Raw genomic sequence first — 20,450 nt, 5'->3', positions numbered from 1 at the left:
CGCCTGTCCAGTCCTTGGTGCCGCTTGCAGGGAGCGCTGCTGGCTTTGGTTCCCCCACCCTCTGTCCAGGCCTCAGCGCAGCTTTGGAATCATGGCAGTGCTCCCCCATGATTGGAGCACTCTGATTGCCTGTTTCCATAGTCAATCAGAGTGTGAATAAAGCGTTATGGACAGACAGACTTTGGCTTTTTTAATGTTAAAATGTTTAAGATTTAAAGAAGTATTTTTTCATGTTTCTTGATTTACTTGCAAATAAAGACCAGAGATTGTATTGAGATGAGACCAGATTTACTTGGTCTCATCTCAATACAATTACTTTGAACTGTTTCAGATTCATTTCTTTCTTATTCCTATTCCTGAAATGCACCGCTAACACAAACCATTTTGATTGGGAGAAACATGAACTATTTCGGTACCTCATGATTGATACATGTGGTATTTATTTTTAATGTTAAAAGCTAAATGAGGAGTTTTACAATGCTGCTAGTCACTTATATCAGTAGAAAAATCAAATAATAACTAAATGTTGTGTGCTGATTATTCCATGATAGCTATTTTTTCAAGACTTTTAAAGATTGTTTTTAAAGTCTTACCTTCTGTCTTGACTTGATGTTTGCAGTAATCAGTGTTGCATTTGCAATTATTGCATGCCTTCACATGTACACATTATGAACTAAAAAAGTGAGCTAAAATAATATTAGGGCCAGATTATTAGCCTGGATCGAATCCTCGTGATGCTCCACTAATTGAAAGAGGTCTTGAAAGTGGCAGTGGGGCACTGTCAATGTCGTAGGAATCCCTTTACAGTATAAAGCCAGCACTCAGGTCTTTGCCGTCTGTTCCTTACGAAAGGAAAGTGACATGTTTGAAGCAGGCTAGGGACAGCAAAAGGCATAGCACTCTAATGATCAGTGGCTGATAAAATGATACCTATGTGGCTCATCTGTATGATTTAGAGCTACTAGTTGGCTTCTCATGCACATTGGAGTCTATTCCAGGCCCTGACTGATCCAGCAGCCAAGTGGAGAGGTGTGTAATGTCACCTCTTGATTCCCACCAGCTTCCCCTTAGCTGGGTTAGGCATAGCTCTGGTGCAGCTGAGAATCTAGGTCTAATGAAATTCAATTCACAGGATTGAATTCATCCGTGTGTAATTCCATGAAGTCAATGGAGGATGAAAGACAAATTTGCTTCTGTGTTTATTTGAGTTTTATATAAAGTAAATTTTGTACTTATTGGGGGACCTGGCTTAATAGCTCTGGTAAACATACAGGTGGAACTTAACATCTGGTTCCCCCACTCCCCCACCATGGCATTAACATGTGTTTACTCTGATTAGTAACGATGAATTCAGGCTACTAGGGATAAGACAGTAGTTCGTCTCCACAGTATCTCAGTCCTTGGCCTCTCCACTGAAACTGTCAGCAGACCAAATTAGTGTCGATTTGGATGGTGACTTTTGTAATATTGGCATTCGTTCACTATGAAGTGGCCTGTGGCCAGCAACATATATTACTAAAACCAAATAACAGCATTCTGCTGGTAACATTTCATTTTCAGTCCTCTTGATCTTTTATTAATGATCGCAGACCTGACCTTATTCTGGAAAAAAACAGGTTCCATTGATTTTAGGGTGTTTTGCCTACCTAAATGCTGTGGGTTCAGGCCCCAGCACAGTGAAGCTGCTATTGTCTAGAATCCTACTGTGGTCAAAAGTATACCCAAATTAGCTTTCAGGCTTTGAGGAGGGAGGAGGAGGAAATGAGGGAGAGGGAGATGAAGAGAAAAACATGTCTTTTGCCCCGTATAGTTATTCTTGCAGTGTTTAATTCTCTGGGGGTAAAGTGGTTGCCTTAATGCAGAACTGGGTGTGTGCCAGCAAGGCAAGTGCCTAGTACTAGGGGTGTGTGAAACAGGCCAAATTCAAATCGATTCGGATTTGGCCTGAATCAGGGACAGCAATTCAATTAGTTGATTCGGATCACTGTCCCTGATTAGATTTAACCGAATCCTAAGATTTTATGCTAATTTGGATAATCAACGATTTGGTCATTTCGTATCAATAGAGTAGCAGAAAACCGAAATGTCCTTTATGATGGCCACCCTACCTGAGCAACAGCTGGAGGTGGAAGGGAGGTGGTGGGAAGGCTAGACTGGGCACTGCTCCTCCTGCCAGGGCGGGGTGGGACAGGGGAAGTGCTGCTGTGAGGGCTCCTACTGCTCACATGTGTGTGTGTGGCACCCCATTGACCATGGTGTCCTGGGCCATCACCCACCATTTCTGGGGAGAAAGTGTGAGCGCATTGTGTCTCAACACAAGTCTTTGTCGTGCCGTACGGGAGCAGCATAGTCATGTTCCCAGTATGTTGTGGGCCTCAGTTCACTGATGGTTGGCAAGTGCTCTGATTAGGGTGGCCATTAAGGTATCTCAAGAAAAGAGGACACTTGCACTGAGGCCCACCACGAATGTCGTGTGCCTCCTGAAGCTGGGGGGCACCCTGAGCCCCTGCAAGCAGCCGTGGCGGGGCGTGGTGGCATTGAGTGGCAAGCTCCTGCAGGGCACTACGGGGGGCAGGGGGTGCCAACTGGTGAAAAATAGAGGATATAAAGGCATCCAGTTTCATATCAATAGAGGACGGAGGACCAGAAAACCGGACCACTTCTATGAAACGGGACAAATGGCCGCCCTAGCTCTGACCCCGGGGCAGGAGGTGCTATGGCAGCGCCAACGCCCAGTCCTTATTTCTTCGGCCCCACGTGCGGAGGCACAGTCCCCAGGGACCTTCAGGTGTGTCTGGGAAGCAGGGGACAGCGCAGCGCAGGGCAGTCCGTGGTGGGGTCTGGAAAGCTCCCGACACCTCACGCTGTTTCATACACAACAAAACCCTGCGGCTTCATTAGGCCGCCGCCGGGACCCCGCCCCGCCCCCACCCCCGCAGGAGCCGCGAAGGCGATTAGCTGCGGCCAGGCCAAGAGCCCGCCCCGCCCCGCCCCGCCGCCCGCAAGGCTCGGGGGCGGCACCTGCCCGTCCTCCCCGCCTCGCCATTGGCTGCCGCACGAGCAGCCCGGGCGGCGGGTTGGCAGGCGCGGATGCCAGTCGCGCCGCGCTGCCCGGAGCTGTCAGCGCTGCCGCGGGCTCTGCGCTAAGCTGCGCCGTGCCGCGATGGAGCGAGGGAACCGGGCCGCCGGGCGGGGGCGGGGGCGGGGGCTGCTGCGGCCGGCCGTGCAGTGCTGCTGAATCGGCTGCTCCGAGGAGCCGCCGCGGGGAGGGCAGAGGCAGGCCGGCAGCCCATGCTCCGCCGCCCGCCGCCGCCTGCCCGGGGGCTCTGGTGCTGCTCCTGCTGCCCCCAGCCATGAGCCCTTCTGTTTTCCCCTGGTAAAGATGGCGGTGGGCGATCGCTGCAACCTTTAGACTCATGACTGTCAGAAACATCGCCTCCATCTGTAATATGGTGAGTACCCGCACGGCCGGGCCGGGAGGGGGCGGGCGGCCGAAGGGTTCCAACTCCGCCCCCAATGCCCCGGGGGAGGGGGCTGCCTCTCGCTGCCCCCTGCCCCTGGCGCCAGGACCTCCAAGAAAGAGGCCCGAGTCAGGATCCTAAATCCCTGGGTAGGCTCCTAGAGTAGGCAGCTTCATTTCCCAAACAGCCGCCCCCCCGCGCTGCAGTCACCCACACTCAATTGTTTCACCAAATCCAGGTGCTTCTTTAAGCACCTCATTATGGACTTGGGCACCAGCTTTAAAATCTTAGCTGCGGGTCCAGGTCCGCCTGCTTAGTCTACCCCCTGTAAGGCATTTCCAAACCCCCACCCAGCTGGGATTTCAGTGGATGCAAATGGGCATTGCTTTCAGCCCCATATGATCCTTGTAGTGCATTTTGAAACACGTCACCTTTCCCATGGTCTTCTAAAAGATCCCAAAAGTGCATTTAAACAGGAACATTTTGTCTCTGTTTTGTTGGGTCCTTGCCCCCCGCAGCCCCACTGCTCGAGGACAGGGAGGGTTGTGCAGTGTACATTCAAGTATACTTTTCATTTTGACACTGTGACTGTCAAGGCTGGTTTATTAGGCCACGTTGCCTGTGGATTTTTAAGATGTTTGTTATCTGGGGGCTCTAAGACTTTCTGGCGAGCGATTTATTCAGTAATTCTAGAATGAAAGCAGTCAAACAAAATAAATCCATGTCAGGAGGAAGTGTTAAATGTCCAAAACAAATAGGGCAAGTGCACATTCCAGCACTTTGTTGTTTTAGTTTATGCTTTTCCCCCTTGTTTTCAGGTTCTTCAAGAGCAGTTACTTGCAGTCGCCAGCTTCCCTCCATGTGGTGCCCCAGCATACCCTTTGCTGGTGATGTCACACCTACCATTCATCAGCACTGGAGAATGGAGCCTACCTATAGGGTAAGGCAGTGGTTCTCAACCTCTGAGTTGTGACCTCCATGGGGGCCACCAGCAGTTGTTCAAGGGGGATGAGGGTTGTGAGCCTGCTCTCAGTCTGGGTCCAGTCTTCCACTGAAGTGGGTTTGCTTGCAACCAGTCATTCTTGGATGCCAGGAGCACCCCACCCACAGTTCTACCAGGTCCTCACTACCACCTTTGAAGCACCTGTGCTGAGGTGTATTACTGGAGGACTGGACTTGGATCATACTATGAAAAAGGTTGAGAATCCCTGGGGTAAGATAATCTGGGTTCTTACCTTTCCTCTCCAATATTATGTGATTTTTCTAAAGTTTTTATTGCACTTATTTTTTTTAACCACATGGGACAAGAGGCAAGCATATTGCAAAGAAATATTTAGGAAACCATGCGGTATTGGGGGAGAAAAACCTGGATTTACTTACCTTACCCTATAGGCAGCGTTCAGTTTATATTGTTGATGAATGGTGGATGTGATCACCATAAAAATGCATAACAAAGCATCACATGAAGGGAAGCTGGAGATTGATAGCTGGTTACAAAGATTTAACATTGGCATGCAGCCTTAAGAAACCTCTGTTTTCATAACACGTGCCCAGATTTTTCCATATAGACAAGCTTTTGCATAATATTTCTCCCTCGGGGTCTAGGAGGGCATCACACAAAACTGAACTAGGCCTGCATTAATTCAGGCTAGTGCTGCTCTTACTACTATCAATAGACATCTGCAAAAGTAGCATTTTAATATAATGGAGGAATTAAAGAGGGCAATGAAGCAGTCAAACAGAAAAGGGGGAACAAGAACAGAACAAGTGAGAACAACTCATACTTCAGGACTAAGTTTGGTTCCTTACTCTCTTCCTGGTGTCCTGGGTGACAAGAATGTGGAAGGAGCAGACTCAGCCTTTGAGGAAAGGATGCATTTGTATTCAGCATGGGTAACACAAAGTGTAAAAATACTACAATTCAGATATCTACATGTCATAAGCTTGATGCAAAAATAATGGTTTTTAAAAGGAAATGAATATTGGGATTGTTGTATTCTGCTTTTTGCATCTTTGGGTGATTCTAGTTCTGTTTACAAGCTTTGACCACTATAGCCACAGAGGTTAGAACCTCTTTTGGGAAAAAAAGAAAGCTGAGATTCTTGCAGCATTCCAGGAAGCGAAGAGAATTTAAGAAAGACATAAAATACTATAAGAGTTGGTGATGCTCTAGTTACTGGACCTCTGAAAATGAGCATAGCTGCTCGAAGGAGCTATATCAGTGGACCCTAGAGGAACCTAGGTCAACCCTAAATAAGATGACTTCTGTGATACATACTCTGTTGCAGGGGGAGCCAAGAGATCTAAAAGACTCCCAAAAAGAAGAAAACAAAATAGTAAGGTGGAGAAAGAGTAATACAAATAAGGATGTCATTAGCAGAGGCACTACCAGTACAAAGGAGAAAGCATTAGTGCCATTGTTCAAGGGACTGGTAAGATCTCATCTAGAATAATTTGTACAATTCTGGTCACCCATGTTCAAGAAGGAGGAATTCAAACTGCAACAGGTGCAGAGAAGGGCTACTATGATGATCACTGGAATGGAGAACCTATTTAGTGAGAGGAAACTAAAAGATCTTCGCTTGCTTAGCCTTGTAAAACAAAGGCTGTGTGTGGATATAACTGTGTACTACACTCACTAGCACCACGACTGAAAGAGATTTGGGGGTCATGAATGACCTCAAGATGAACATGAGCCACCAATGCAATGCCACAGCTGGCAAAGCAAACAAAACTGGCTTGCATCTACCAATGCATCTCAAGCAAGACTTAGGAAGTCATCCTTCCACTTTACTTGGCCTTCATGAGGCCGCAGCTAGAATACTGCATCCAATTCTGGGCTCTGCACTTTAGAAAGGATGTGGAAAAGCTTGAGAGAGTCTAGAGGAGAGCCATGCACATGATTAGAGGAGAAGAGGGTAGACCTTATGAGAACAGGCTGAGAGGCATGGGACTTTTCAGCCTGGAGAAGTGAAGGCTCAAGGGTGACTTGGTAGCAGCCTATAAGCAGGTCTGGCCCATCCTACCCTGTGGAACCTGCGGCCTCAGGGGGCCCCACAGCCAAGGGTCCCCCTGTGGCCGTGAACATTACTAATCAGTGCTGTAGCAGGGGAGGTGGACGATTGCCACCACTCCACATTGCCACCGCCGCTGGCATCACATCTGCCTCCCTCCCCCCCCCCCCCGTCTGCTGCCGGATTCTTCGTGTCGGGGCCCCAAACACTATATCTTGTAGGGGGGGCCCAAAAATTGTGGGCTGGCCCTCCCTATAAGTATATAAGGGGTATGTATCAGGAACTGGGAGAAAATCTGTTCACCAGGGCACATCAAGGGAAGACAAGGTCTAATGGTCACAAACTGCTGGAAGACTGTTTTACCATCCAAGTCCCCAGAGCCTGGAATAGACTCCCCACAGAAGTGGAGCAAGAACCTCCTCTGGACACTTTTAAGAAATGCTTGGATGAGTATCATGCTGGGATCATTTGACCCCAGCTGACCTCCTGCCCCTTGTGCGGGGGGCTGGACCCGATGATCGCACGAGGTCCCTTCCAGCTGTAATGTCTATAAAATCTATTTTCTATAAATATACTGGGGAAGTAAACAAGGAGGGAGAAGAGCTCTTTCAGCTATAGGACAATGTTGGCAGCACAAATGGGTTTATTCTAGCCATGAATAAAGTTAGGCTGTGAATTAGAAGGTTCACAACCATTAGAACAAGTAGGTTATGGAACAGCCTTCTCATTGATGCAAGGGGGAAGGAAAATACCTAACTGCTTTTAAGACTGGGCTTTAGTACCTTTGCAGTCATCTACCATGGAAATCTTCAAGAGGAGACTGGACGGTCACCTTGCTTGAGGCCACCCAACCCCAGTTGTCTTTCCTGCCTAGTAGAGTGGGGCTGGACAAATGATCTTGCAAGGTCCCTTCTAGCCCCTCACAGTCTATTAATCCCAATCTATGAAAGGGATTGTGTGACAGGGTTGCCTGTGATAGCAAAGGACTGTATTTGATGACCAGCAGGTTTATTTCAGTCTTATTTCTTTGTTGCTATTTATAGTAAATGCAGAAACAAGGAAGGCAAGAAATGAATGCATTAAAACAAAAGGCATTAAAAATGTAAATGCTGCATTGTGGAGGAGGATAAGGAAGTCTGGCACTACTAGTTTGATTTAAGACGTCCCTAAAGATCTGCTAGTATGACTTACAGCCAGAATTATTTTTTCCTAGGTCATGATCTCAGACCATAACTCAGTGCTTGAAAGGCTGGACACAAGTCTTTGGTCTAAGACAGTGGTGCTCAGCCCTCTGTCTGCAGGCCAAATTAATGGCATGAGCCAGTCCACAAGTTGGATCTGGCTGCCTGCCAGCCCAACTCCATGTGCTGGATACGGCCAAGTGCCAGATTAGGTCACATGCTGGTCCAACCCTACATGCCAGATCTGGCCATGCACGGGCCCAACCTCTCAAAATGAATTTAGCTATGAGCCCTCTTAACCACACGTGCTGCATCTGGCTGTATGCTAGTCCAACTTCACACACTGTATCACCTGGAGAGTGATCCCACTGTGGACTGGTATGATGTAGCAGGCAGGGCCAAGTTGTTCAAGCTGCAGGGCTCCCCACAGATCCAGAAATTTGGCAGCAGGGGAGCAACAATTAATGCTACCACTATCCCCACGCTGCCAAATTTCCAGACCCATGGGAACCCCACAGGCCAGAGGCTGAGCACCATTGGTCTAAGAATTAACTACCTAAAGTATCTTGGAATTGATTTTGTATTTAAAAGAAACCTAAAATATCTGCCCTCCTCTTCTTTCTATCCTTCTCATTTCTCCTTTCATCTAAGATATGAAGGCATGCATCTGTCTCCCAAACACTAGCAGACACAAAATATCACCTTGCTTATTTTTATATTTATATAATCTGAAATGAAAAAAAGTACTAGTTCTTCAAAAGCAGGCATTGCTTGTCACAGTGCTTACATATTTTGGATGGTAGTCTTTTATTAATTACACATATTTTTCTTTGGTAGATACTGTGTTCTGAAGAAAGCAAATAAGATGAGGATTAGCTGGGTGAAACTGGCTGGATCTAACAGGTTTACTCAAGCAAAGAATGCCTGTTGTTTAATTGACTGTCTGAGGATATAGTATCTCAAATTGTAATTCTGCTCTCCTGATGCAAGGGTAAGGCTGTGACCTCTTTGAGAGGAGGCCAAAACAGAAAACAATGATGTGAGGGAGAACACTTTACATTTGTTTGAAAAATACTAGTCCAGTACATTTAATGGGCAAAAGAGAATAAGTCAGGAGTAGCTGCCTTCCTATTAAAATGCAAATCCACAACTTCCAGACCAGACCAAAGAAGGACCTTTGTTTTCCTAGTTCCCAGTTCTCTCCACACAATTACAAAAAATTATTATGGGAAGGTGAAGTGCAAGACCCTTCTACTATGCCTGGTTTTGTACAGTTTAATGTCCTAGTGGAACACCTGTGTAAACAACCTTAGAGTACATGTAGGATGAGGATCCAAGCCTGTCTTAAAAGTCTTACAGTTACTGAGATTTCATAAATAGATGTCTGCACAGTTTTTTGACCCATGTCAGGTGGTATAAATAGGTAATTACCAGTATTGCTTAAAAAAGAAAAACTTTTTTCTAGATGATACTCAGTCCTAAAAGGTACCCCTAGAAGGAAGTCCAGGCAAAATTAGGGACTTTCAGCATTTGATCTTGTTCATATTTTATCAGTATTAAATACACATTGCAATCTTCATTGGGAAGTAAGACTGCTAGAATGGAGTGGTAACTTACTGAAATCCTTGGCAGTTCATTTCTTTGATGATCTTCTGATTCAGGCTAGGGCTTGGAGCTAAATGCATGTTGCAGTTTGAGCATAAAGAATATTACTGTTGAGTGTATGAACACTTTCTGATCTTTTTAAAAATTATTTTATATTACTGTATATAAAGAACAAATAAGATCTTTTAGGACCAGTTGTCCTCTGAACAAGGGGAAAAAAACGCCTTTTAGTGTTTTACTGATACAAACACATTAATATCCCCTTTCAATGAAGTCTGAAATAGTTTGATCACTGTTGCAAGATAATCTGTGCCAGTTTAATCAACAGCACAGTGTTAACATAATTAAATTTGTTATGATCTTTGATTCAATGCATCACATCTCATATATTGTAGCGGAAGCAGTTATTTGATAATCTTGTAAGATGTACAGATATCAATTGAATAAAAATTACACTGTTTAAAAAAGAACAAGTTAATTTGGTTGTGTTTCACAGTTATAGTGTTGCCAACTTCTCTTCCGATTTTACCATAAGGCTCATAATTATTGGTGTTTGTCTTGTAACCTCAACTCCAGGAATTTTGTGAATACATGAAAATCTTAGCTTTTATTCTTCATAAAAAGTGCTTAGCCTTCGTATTTGTGGAGGAGAGCTGGAAAATACAAAAGGCTCCAAATCCACAAAGTCAAATAAAAAAGAACCCAACATTTATTTTGGGGGCCCAACTAAAGATTCTTTTAAATGAAGGGCCACAGAAGCAGATTTAAAATCTGTCAGAATCTGGAAATATAGATTTCTATTTCTATAAAGATTTAGGGCACTTTTACAGGTATTCTAAGAGTGGGTGGGGCTGCTCTGAGAGCCGTTCTAATTAAAGCACCGCACTATCTCATGTATCAGCATCCCCATGCTTCAAGATGGAGGTGGGAGCACTTGAACTAAAGCTCATTAGATGAGTTTTAGTTCAAGCGCCCCCACCTCCATTTTGAAGTTCAGAGACAGTGATACATGAGATGCAGGAGGCTGCTGGAGCATAGTAATTGCCACACTCCAGCAGACTCAGTTAATCAGTGCATCGGAGCAGCCTCCACGCTTGTGTACAGGCACCCTATGTGCCCAATTTTTCTCCTTGCAGCACTACTGTACTTGAAGTGCAGAATTTAGTACTATGAGCTTAAGCTGGTATGGGAACATACCAGTATGTATGGTCTGTTAATATTACAGAACAAAGTATATGTTAATATTATAGAATATGTTAATATTCTTAATAACACTTGATTTTTGGAAATTTCTACTTACAAGGAAAACTGCCAGAGAGCATATCACATGCCCAGGCAATAAACTAACTGTAGGTGCATCTACATGTGCAACTAGCATGCAGTAAAACCCTGGTACAGTTTGTGCTGTAGTTTATTGCTTCCAGGCGCTGCATTTACACGTGCGCCCAGGACCATAGCACATTGAGCTGGGGTAGGGCAGCCCCAGCTGGCAGGAGCTCCAGGGGGTCAGCCTCCCAGTTAATCATGCTGCAGAGGGGCTGGCTGAGGCACAAAGGTGCTACAGTGTGGGGCTAGCCGGCAGGCAGCCCCCGCCCTGTAGCACCCTCATGCCCCAGCCAGCCCTGGTCACCATCTGCACATGCATTTCGATGCACTAAGTAATTCTGCCATAGGACAGTACTATCTTACAAAATGGAGTTAATTAATGTACTCTGCCCTAATAAGAGCACACATGTAGACAGTGACATATTATTGCAGAGTTAATTACTCAGCTCTACAGTAAAGTGTACATGTAGATGCACCCTGTTTGTAGTTATTGCTCAGTAGATTTTTAAAAAATACTGTTAACTTTTAAATATAAAAATATAGTTGCGAGCACAGTGTTGGCTCCCATCTTAAAACTGTGGTCTTAAGAATGCTTCATTTCTATACTTGTCATTTCTGCATGACTTGTTTCGTCTGAGGAACTTTACTTAGCCAGAAGAAATAAAATTATCTTTGGTTGTTTTACTACTGATATTATTATTATTATTATTATGTACATTTAAGGTACTTACCACTATAGTATCTGGATGCTACTGGAAAAGAAGTGTGGCTGTTTTCCACTTTCAAAGCTTAAATTATACGTATGTTTCTGGGCATACTCTTTCTATGATGAGGAGGCTGCTGTTCTGATAATGTATGCTGTAGTGTTGGATAGATCCTTAAAAGAAAGGAACTATAATGACTATATAATAACTATAATAACCAGCATAGTAATTTTAAATCTTATAACCAGCCTCCAGTCTCTTTTGTGCTACCTGCACTTGGGCTAAATAGGCATATCCGATGATGGAATTTAGCCAGGTGAAAATATTGCATATGGCTTCAAATAAGATTTGGGCATCACCAGTCCAAGAAGAAAAAGAATGTGTCTGGGGACATAGAAAAAATGTTTGTGTGAAATACTAAGTTGTAGTTTGGCAAATATTCTGAAGCCATTGATGGTATGGAGGACCAAGAGCAACTGGACTAGTACTTTTAAAAGCAACTAGTAGCTTTGAGTATCCAACGTATCACGTTTTACAAGGGCTTCATCTTTAGGAGATGATCACTTGATATTTTGAGAAAATCATGCTTCTTAAGGTATATCAGGTTGAGTACTAAGACACTGCAAATCACTAACCACTTTAAAATGGCTAAAGCATCTGTTTCTTGGGAAATACGCAACAAAGGATTTTTGCTCACTTTACATGACTGCCTTTGTGCTTATGGCATGCATTCAATAAATGAACTGGTTAGAAACTGGTGGTTTTATAGGTTCCTTTTCATTAAAATATTTAACTATTAAAAGGATTGATCTAATGATCTGAATACTTTTAGAGATTAAATTATTTTTTTTAAGTTAATATCTTTTCAATATTGGCTATGACCCTTTTGGATTGTGGATAATATTTTTGGTTATGAATTCTCATGGTTCTGAGATGGACAAATTCCTTGTATACTAATAGGGCTAGCATTCTAAATTCTTCCTCTATAAATGAGAGTACAAATAATGAAGCATCTTGTTTTCTCATTCCTTTTCAATACCTATTAATAAAACTTTGAAATGAAATATGTAGATATTATTTTAATGATAAACTAAAATATGTATTAATTCCAATGAGAGCTCCATTTCTCATTTATTTGTGAGACATCAAATCACCCTTAGCAAGTGCTTAATTTTAGGCAATTGCATTTTAATTTCTTGGCCTTGTCTTTGGCACAGATTTTTTTAAAAAAACTTATTGTTGCCTCTACTTCCTTCATTTGAACTAGGGAGATAATTTGGAGATTATGAAATAAAAAAGTCTGGTACGGTTAGAATGCTACTGAGGGGAAAAAAACCCAAGCAAACTATGTTTTATACTGATTCTAGTCAACTGTCTCTGTTTCAGCATTCCTATTTTGTGACTGATACATCATTCTAGAAGAGGAGTGTCAACCTCATTTAATGGACACATGGAATACTTTCAGTCAGTCCCTTCAGTAACTTTCCTCTCTATGCCTTTCTACTATGACCAGTTTTCCTTCCCTGCTCTGCCTATTGTGATTTTTTTTTTTTCCCCCTCTCTCTCTTATGGACACTTACAAGCCTTCCTTTTTCTCCTTCAGTTTCTGTTCCATTATAGGCACCATATTTGGTGCTGAGGCTGTGTACACAGGCTCCTTCTGGCTGCTCATCTCAGCATACACATCTCAGCATGCACATTTCAGACTGCTCCCTTAGTCTGCCTGCTGATAGATGGCAGCAGTGCATAGGGCAGCTCTGGTTGGCTGAACCAGACTGCCCATGATCAACTTGTGTTTTCCTGCAGCTCAGTGTAGGGATAGTGAAGGGGAGCAGGAGTCCAGCAAGTGATACGCTGTCTCCTGGGGTGGGGGTGAAAGGGAATGCTGGAGAATTATGTGTTCTTCTTAGAGAAGCATGGGATTTACATATATTAGTGCTCTCATAAGAAACTTTACTGGGAGTGATTTAACCCTGGTTGTTTCTTAGGTTATTTTTCTCTTGGAATGGAGACTTTTACTCTGTGACAAATAATGTGAACACTTCTGCACTTGCGGTTTCTCCTGGGAGAGCAGCAACTCTCCTAGGAGAAACTGAATTTTGTATAAGGTCTATAGACAGCAAAACATCTTTTCTTTTTCAGCCTGTGGCCCTTTCTCACCCTTTAGGCACTGGTGCTAAAAGTTCCATTGCTTGTAATGATAAGTGTCCCCTATGAATGTACTGCATCAAGAAGCAGGAAGGCAGGAAAGGGGAAATGGAATCAGGGAGAGGAAACCACTGAATCCATTTCTGTGGGGCTCAGAGGCAACAAGGTTTTATGGAGAGAACTGGGAAGCCTCTTGAAACATAAGGGGCCAAGCCAGAGGTAGTTGCTTAGGAGACAGCTTTGCTGCATATGGTAGTGGACCAGGGAGACTTCTGGTCTCTTATTTCTTATTCCTATTTCTCTTATTTCTTGAACCTTGTGACTTCCTCTTCAGTTTCGCAAAGGGGTTAATCTCAAATAAACAGGTCAGCTGTAGAGATGGTCAACAGTTTTCCACTGGAACATATTTTGATCAGACAAGCTGATTCAATGAACTTTATTTTGTTCAAATATTTAATAGGACATAATTGAAACATTTCAACTTGGTCATTTTTACTTTTTTATTTTGTATATATTATAATAAAAGTTAACATGAAACACCTGGACTGCCTAAACAAAGCTTTTTTAATGAAATTGACAGGACATTTCTTTGCAGCATCTCACAAAAAAATCTAAAGTTTTAAATTTTCATCCAAATTTGGGGTGCAAAAATTTTGAAATATTGAAATTTCTCCTGGGACAAGAATTCTGTTATCAGCTTGCTCAGCTGATATAAGCCTCAGTTTGCCTCTGCCCATGCTCAGACAACTATAACAGTTGCTGGCTATGACAAAAGGAGCCTACTTATGGCTGGTCGCCATACCGGCCTCCCCTCTGTCTAGGGCAGTCTTCCCTGTGTCGCTTGCCACAACTTGTTGGACTAAACCTGATGCAATAAGCGGGAGGCTGCCCATTTAATAGCCCAGTGCCAAGGGGTTTGTATATGGCTCCAACCTTCCTTTACTGTATCCCATGCCTCGCAGATGGAATCCATAGGTTATAGCACCGGTCCAGAGCCAAGCTAAACTCTGTCCCTTGTTGGGCCTCTAGCATTCTACTCTTGCACTCCGCCCCCTCTTACAGAGCCTCTTTCATATTGCGCCTCACCGGGCCACTCTCAACCCACCCTACTCTGTGACTGTGATCTTAAGGCTTCCCTACTTACTCTCCGGTTGGTCCACATGCAGCCCTTCAGGCGCTGCAATGCATTCTACATGGCCACCGGCCTTAAGCCTCACGCTGGGCTGAACTCAGCCATTAGCATCTCCCTGAGCCACACACTTCTATCCCCTTCACTGGGGCCTTGGGGTCTTACACCACATGGACTTGGGTGCCTCTCTCTAGGTGTGCTTCGTCCCACTCCGCTCTACTATAAGGTGTCCCTACCCTTTTTCATTGGAAATGGCCTGGCATTTCTGGGAAACTGCCCCACTGCAGGCAGTGCCATCAGGCCATCTTTCTCCAGCAGGGTGTAGTTTTCAGTCATAACCAGGACCAAGAGCCTCCTGCCATCCCCATAGCTCCTGCCCTTACCTCCAAGGTGTTCCTGAGCAGCTGCTCAGTCAGGTGGTGTCTTTCCAGCTGCCAGCAGCAGACTGCTGCCTCAGCCCTGAGGACCTGGATCTAAAGTGGAGGTTGCTCAGCCCCCTCCTCCAATCCCAAGACCCTCCTGCAGTCGTGTGACCAGCTCGTCACTCCAGCTCACACCTGCTGCCTGTCCTGATACCTGCTCTGGCCCTTAAAGTGACAGGCACCCAAAGGTGCTCTGTCACACTGGCCAATGACTGATGAAAGTAGTTTGCCACTGAGTAGAGGCAAGAGCAAAGTTTGGAGACAGTGCTGTTTTGTGTGTCTGTCAAAAGGAACTGGTTATGTCAAGTGTTTTACTTCTCTTCATGCCCCTTCTCACTCATGTTGGCTCTGGTCACAGAGGAGATCTGATTTTATACACCACTGTGCCCTCTCCCTCTAATTGCATAGCATTGTCCTTTGCTGGCCTGGCTGATCTGCCTCACAGAGAGAGCTAGGTCAGTCTCTCTTTTTTCTTCTACCCCACATGCTACCACTTTCAAAATTCTGGGACACAGGGTTTCTGGCCTGAAGTCATTTCTATTTTTACTCTGATTTCTCTTTTAGTGACTCTGGTGTCGCTCTGAGTTTGCTTTAAGTTTTCAGTTTCTTCCCCCAGGAAATGTCTCTATTTCTAGCATGTTTCTCTCGCTTTCCCTGAATACTAAAACAAAAATATTGTTTAATTTCCAGCCACAGCTGATCTTTAGTTCTGAGTGGACCCCTGGTTTTCTTTCATTGACCTCTGGTCCTTAGACCAGAAGTCAATGAAAGGCTAGACGCGGGAGCGGCGAGAGACGCGCGGGTGAAAGCTCGCTGCACCCCCGCTCCCCCGAAGCCCCCCAGAAACCCTCCAGCAGCCGCGGAGCCCCCCGCTGACCCCCAGCACAGCCGGGGTAAGCGGGGCCCGTGGAGAGAGGGGGCTAACCCCTTAGTGTGTGTGGGAGGTGGCGGCTGAGTGGAGCCGGTCGGGTCAAGCCCTGCCCAGGCCCCTACTTGGCCCAGCCCCCCAGGGACAGAGAGAGAGGAGGGGGGGTACTCACCTGCCTCCCTTCAGTAGGGCAGGGTCCCCCAAATCCCGGGCAGGGCCCCCTTATTGCCCTAAGAGCAGCTTCCTCGATGGCAGGCCCACTGCACATGCGCGCAGTTTAAAAGGGCCCGCCGACTGGGAAAAAGCCCAGTTAGACGCGGGAGCAGCGAGAGACACGTGGGTAAAAGCTCGTTGCGCCCCCGCTCCCCCGAAGCCCCCCAGAAACCCTCCAGCAGCCGCGGAGCCCCCCGCTGACCCCCAGCACAGCCGGGGTAAGCGGGGCCCTTGGAGAGAGGGGGCTAACCCCTTAGTGTGTGTGTGGGAGGCGGCGGCTGCTGAGTGGAGCCGGGCCGGGTCAAGCCCCGCCCAGGCCCCTACTTCGCCCAGCCCCCCAGGGAGCCACGCGAACAGGCTGCGCAAACAGGCGCGCTTCTTTGCCAGCGCGTGAGTTAGTGCGGAGTTTGCGCGGGAGGGCCCCGGACCCTGCCTGCGCACCCCCCAGGGTAGACAGCCCCAGCCGTAGCCAGCCTACCAGAGGCATGACACGGATGGGCATGCGCCGCACCCCGAGGGTCCCCTCGGGCTCCGCGGCCCCCCCCCCCCAGCACCTCAGAGACGGCCACCCAGACGGAGCCCCTGGTTCCGGGCTCCACGCAGACGGAGCCCCTGGCTCTCGGCTGCGGGGGCTGCCTGTCCCTTTTTCAGGCTCTGGGGCCTGGGAGCATGGCGACCTCCCCTTGCGGGGTCTGCTCCCTTTTGGGGTCTCTGGTGCGCCAGCTGGAGGAGCTCCAGGCCTCAGTCCAGAGACTGCATGCCATCAGGGACTGCGAGCAGGAGATAGACTCCTACTGCCAGGCCCTTCTCCCCCGGGAGGCAGAGGGTAGATCACAGTCTCCCTCCACGCCAAAGGAGGACTCCGGGACCTCCCACTGTGTCCAGCCAGGGGCATGGACCAAGGTGGTCAAGGGCCCTAAGGCCCACCGCACCAAGGCCCCTCCCCCACCAGAACTGAGCAACAGGTATGCACCTCTTGCTGCCCCAGCAGAGCGTGCTGAGTTGCCGGCCCCCACAGGCAACATGGGCCTAACTGCAGCTCCCGCCCCTGCTCTCCCCAAGACAAAACGTAAGGTGTTTGTTGTGGGAGACTCCCTCCTGAGGGGGACGGAGGGGCCAATCTGCCACCCCGACCCCTTAGCCCGGGCAGTCTGCTGCTTCCTGTGGGCCCTCATCCGGGACATTGCGGAGAGGATCCCCAAGCTCCTTAAACCCACAGACCACTATCCTATGCTCCTTATTCATGTGGGCACCAATGACACGGCTCGGAGCACTCCCAGCCAGATCATGAGGCGCTACAGGGATTTGGGAGCGGGGCTTAAGGGTCTGGGGGCACAGGTGGTGTTCTTGTCGATCCTCCCAGTCTCAGGCTATGGGCTGAGAAGGGACAGGAGGATCTATGTGGTCAACCAAAGACTGCGGCACTGGTGTTGTCAGGAAGGCTTTGGCTTTCATGACCACAGCCCGCTCTTTGGCGAGAGAGGCAGCGAGCTGCTGGGAAGAGATGGCCTCCACCTCTCTCCCCTAGGGAGGAGGCTCTTCTCAGCCAGACTGGCTGACTTGCTCCACCGGGCTTTAAACTAAGCCCGCTGGGGGACGGGGGGACTACCGCCACTGCTGGCCCACTGAGCAATCCTTGCAAAGCCAGCGGATCACGGCACTCAAGGGAGCCCACCCCAGCCCCAGCCCTGGTAAAAACTGTGGGCAAGGAAGGAGCCCTCCAGGGGGCGCTTGCCTGCCTGTACACTAATGCCAGGAGCCTGGGGAATAAGCAGGAGGAACTCATTCTCCTGCTCAGTGCAAACAATTACGATGTCATAGGGATAACGGAGACCTGGTGGGACTCCACCCATGACTGGACCATGGGGATAGATGGCTATACCCTGTACAGGAAGGATCGTGTAGAGAAAAGGGGCGGGGGTGTAGCTCTCTATGTTAAGGAAAGCTATGCGTCCCTGCAAGCCGATATTGGCGACCAGGGTGGACGGCTGGAGACCCTCTGGGTTAAAATCCGTGGGGAACACGGCACAGGGGACACAATGGTGGGAGTCTGTTACAGACCTCCCACCCAAAGTCCTGAGCTTGACCAGGAGTTTGCCCAGGAACTGGCTGAGGCAGCTTGCTCCAGGACCATGGTTGTCATGGGTGACTTCAATTACCCGGACATCTCGTGGGAGGATCGCTCAGCAAAATCTGAGCGGTTGCAGAGCTTCCTCTCGTGCGTGGATGACCTCTACCTGACTCAAGAAGTCTATGGGCCAATGAGAGGCAAAGCACTGCTCGACCTGGTACTGGCTACTGGGGATGACCTAGTCGGCGACCTAGTGATTGATGGGAAGCTGGGTGACAGCGACCACGAGCTGATCACCTTCACCATCCGCCGAAAATCTGGCAAGTCAGTCAGCAACACGCAAGTCCTTGACTTCAGGAAAGCCGACTTTGACAAGCTCAGGAGGCTTGTCAGTGAGGCCCTAAGGGACTGTGACCACAGGGAGAGGGGAGTTCAAGAAGAGTGGTTGCTCCTCAAGGGAGCGATCCTCAATGCACAAACTAAGTCTATTCCATCTCGGAGGAAAGGCAGCAAGAGGGCACAGCAGCCCCCCTGGCTCTCCAGGGACCTAGCAGACCTCCTGAGGCTAAAAAGAAAGGCCTACAAAGGATGGAGGATGGGAGTCACCTCCAAGGAGGATTATTCTGCACTGGTCCGGTCCTGTAGGGAGCTGACCAGGAAAGCCAAGGCTGCAACTGAACTCCAGCTAGCTTTGAGCATCAAGGACAATAAAAAGTCCTTTTTCAGATACATGGGGAGCCGGAGGAAAAGCAGGGGCAACGTTGGACCCCTGCTGAACCAGATGGGGCAACTGACAACTGACGCCCAGGAAAAAGCCAGCCTATTAAATAGGTACTTCGCGTCGGTCTTTCATCAGCCCCATGGGACGCCCATGCCTGCTACAGGGCCGGGAAGTCCGGGTGAGGGTGATCCCCTGCCCTCCATTAATGCTGACTTCGTGAAGGAACATCTTGAGAAGCTGGATACCTTCAAGTCAGCCGGCCCTGACAATCTTCATCCCAGGGTACTCAAGGAGCTGGCGAGCATCATAGCCCAGCCTCTAGTGCGGATCTTTGAAAACTCTTGGCGCTCTGGTGTAGTGCCCGAAGACTGGAAGAAGGCCAATGTGGTGCCTATCTTCAAGAAAGGGAGGAAAGTGGATCCGGCTAACTATAGGCCCATCAGCCTGACTTCTATCCCGGGGAAGATCTTAGAAAAGTTTATTAAGGAGGCCATCCTTAATGGACTGGCCGACGCCAACATCTGAAGGGATAGCCAGCACGGGTTTGTTGCGGGTAGGTCTTGCTTGACCAATCTCATTTCCTTCTATGACCAGGTGACCTATCACCTGGACAAGGGAGAAGAGATTGATGTCATATATCTTGACTTCAAAAAAGCCTTCGATCTGGTGTCCCATGATCGTCTCTTGGAGAAACTGGCCAATTGTCACCTTGGGTCCTCCACGATCCACTGGCTGGAAAATTGGCTCCGGGGTCGGACCCAGAGGGTAGTAATTGATGGAAGTCACTCATCGTGGTGTCCGGTGACCAGTGGGGTCCCCCAGGGCTCTGTCCTTGGACCCATACTGTTCAACATCTTCATTAATGATGTGGACACTGGAGTCAGAAGCGGACTGGCCAAGTTCGCAGATGACACCAAACTTTGGGGCAAAGCATCCACACCAGAAGACAGGCGGATGATCCAGGCTGACCTGGACAGGCTCAGCAAGTGGGCGGACGAGAATCTGATGGTGTTCAACGCCGATAAATGCAAAGTACTCCACATTGGGAAAAAAAACCCGCAGCATCCTTATAGGCTCGGCAGTGCTATTTTGGCTAGCACTATGGAAGAAAGAGACTTGGGGGTCATCACTGACCACAAGATGAACATGAGCCTGCAATGCGATGCTGCGGCTAGTAAAGCGACCAAAATGCTGGCTTGCATCCATAGATGCTTCTCAAGCAAATCCCGGGACGTCATTCTCCCCCTGTACTTGGCCTTAGTGAGGCCGCGCTGGAGTACTGCGTCCAGTTTTGGGCTCCACAGTTCAAAAAGGATGTGGAGAAGCTTGAGAGAGTCCAGAGAAGAGCCACGCGCGTGATCAGAGGTCAGGGAAGCAGACCCTACGATGACAGGCTGAGAGCCCTGGGGCTCTTTAGCCTGGAAAAGCGCAGGCTCAGGGGTGATCTGATGGCCACCTACAAGTTTATCAGGGGTGACCACCAGTATCTGGGGGAACGTTTGTTCACCAGAGCACCCCAAGGGATGACGAGGTCAAATGGTCACAAACTACTACAAGATGGTTTCAGGCTGGACATAAGGAAGAATT

General features: G+C 47.7%; 1 protein-coding gene across 2 annotated transcripts in view; it reads left to right on the top strand.

Moving 5' to 3' along the window:
* Positions 1 to 3,091: 3,091 nt before the first annotated feature.
* Positions 3,092 to 20,450, top strand: part of USP46 (ubiquitin specific peptidase 46) — a 63,337-nt gene continuing 45,978 nt past the window's right edge. Inside the window, exons 1-2 of one of the 2 annotated variants that reach the window (XM_014594903.3) lie at positions 3,092 to 3,452; positions 4,280 to 4,401. In XM_014594903.3, the coding sequence (XP_014450389.1) occupies positions 4,321 to 4,401 (81 nt within the window). In that variant the 5' untranslated portion in view covers positions 3,092 to 3,452; positions 4,280 to 4,320. The remainder of the gene's footprint in view (positions 3,453 to 4,279; positions 4,402 to 20,450) is intronic. The other variant, XM_014594904.3, reaches the window with a different exon arrangement.

The sequence above is a fragment of the Alligator mississippiensis genome, chromosome 2 (genome assembly GCF_030867095.1).
Source record: "Alligator mississippiensis isolate rAllMis1 chromosome 2, rAllMis1, whole genome shotgun sequence".
Lineage (NCBI taxonomy): Eukaryota > Metazoa > Chordata > Crocodylia > Alligatoridae > Alligator > Alligator mississippiensis.
This window is presented reverse-complemented; position numbering and strand designations above follow the sequence as displayed.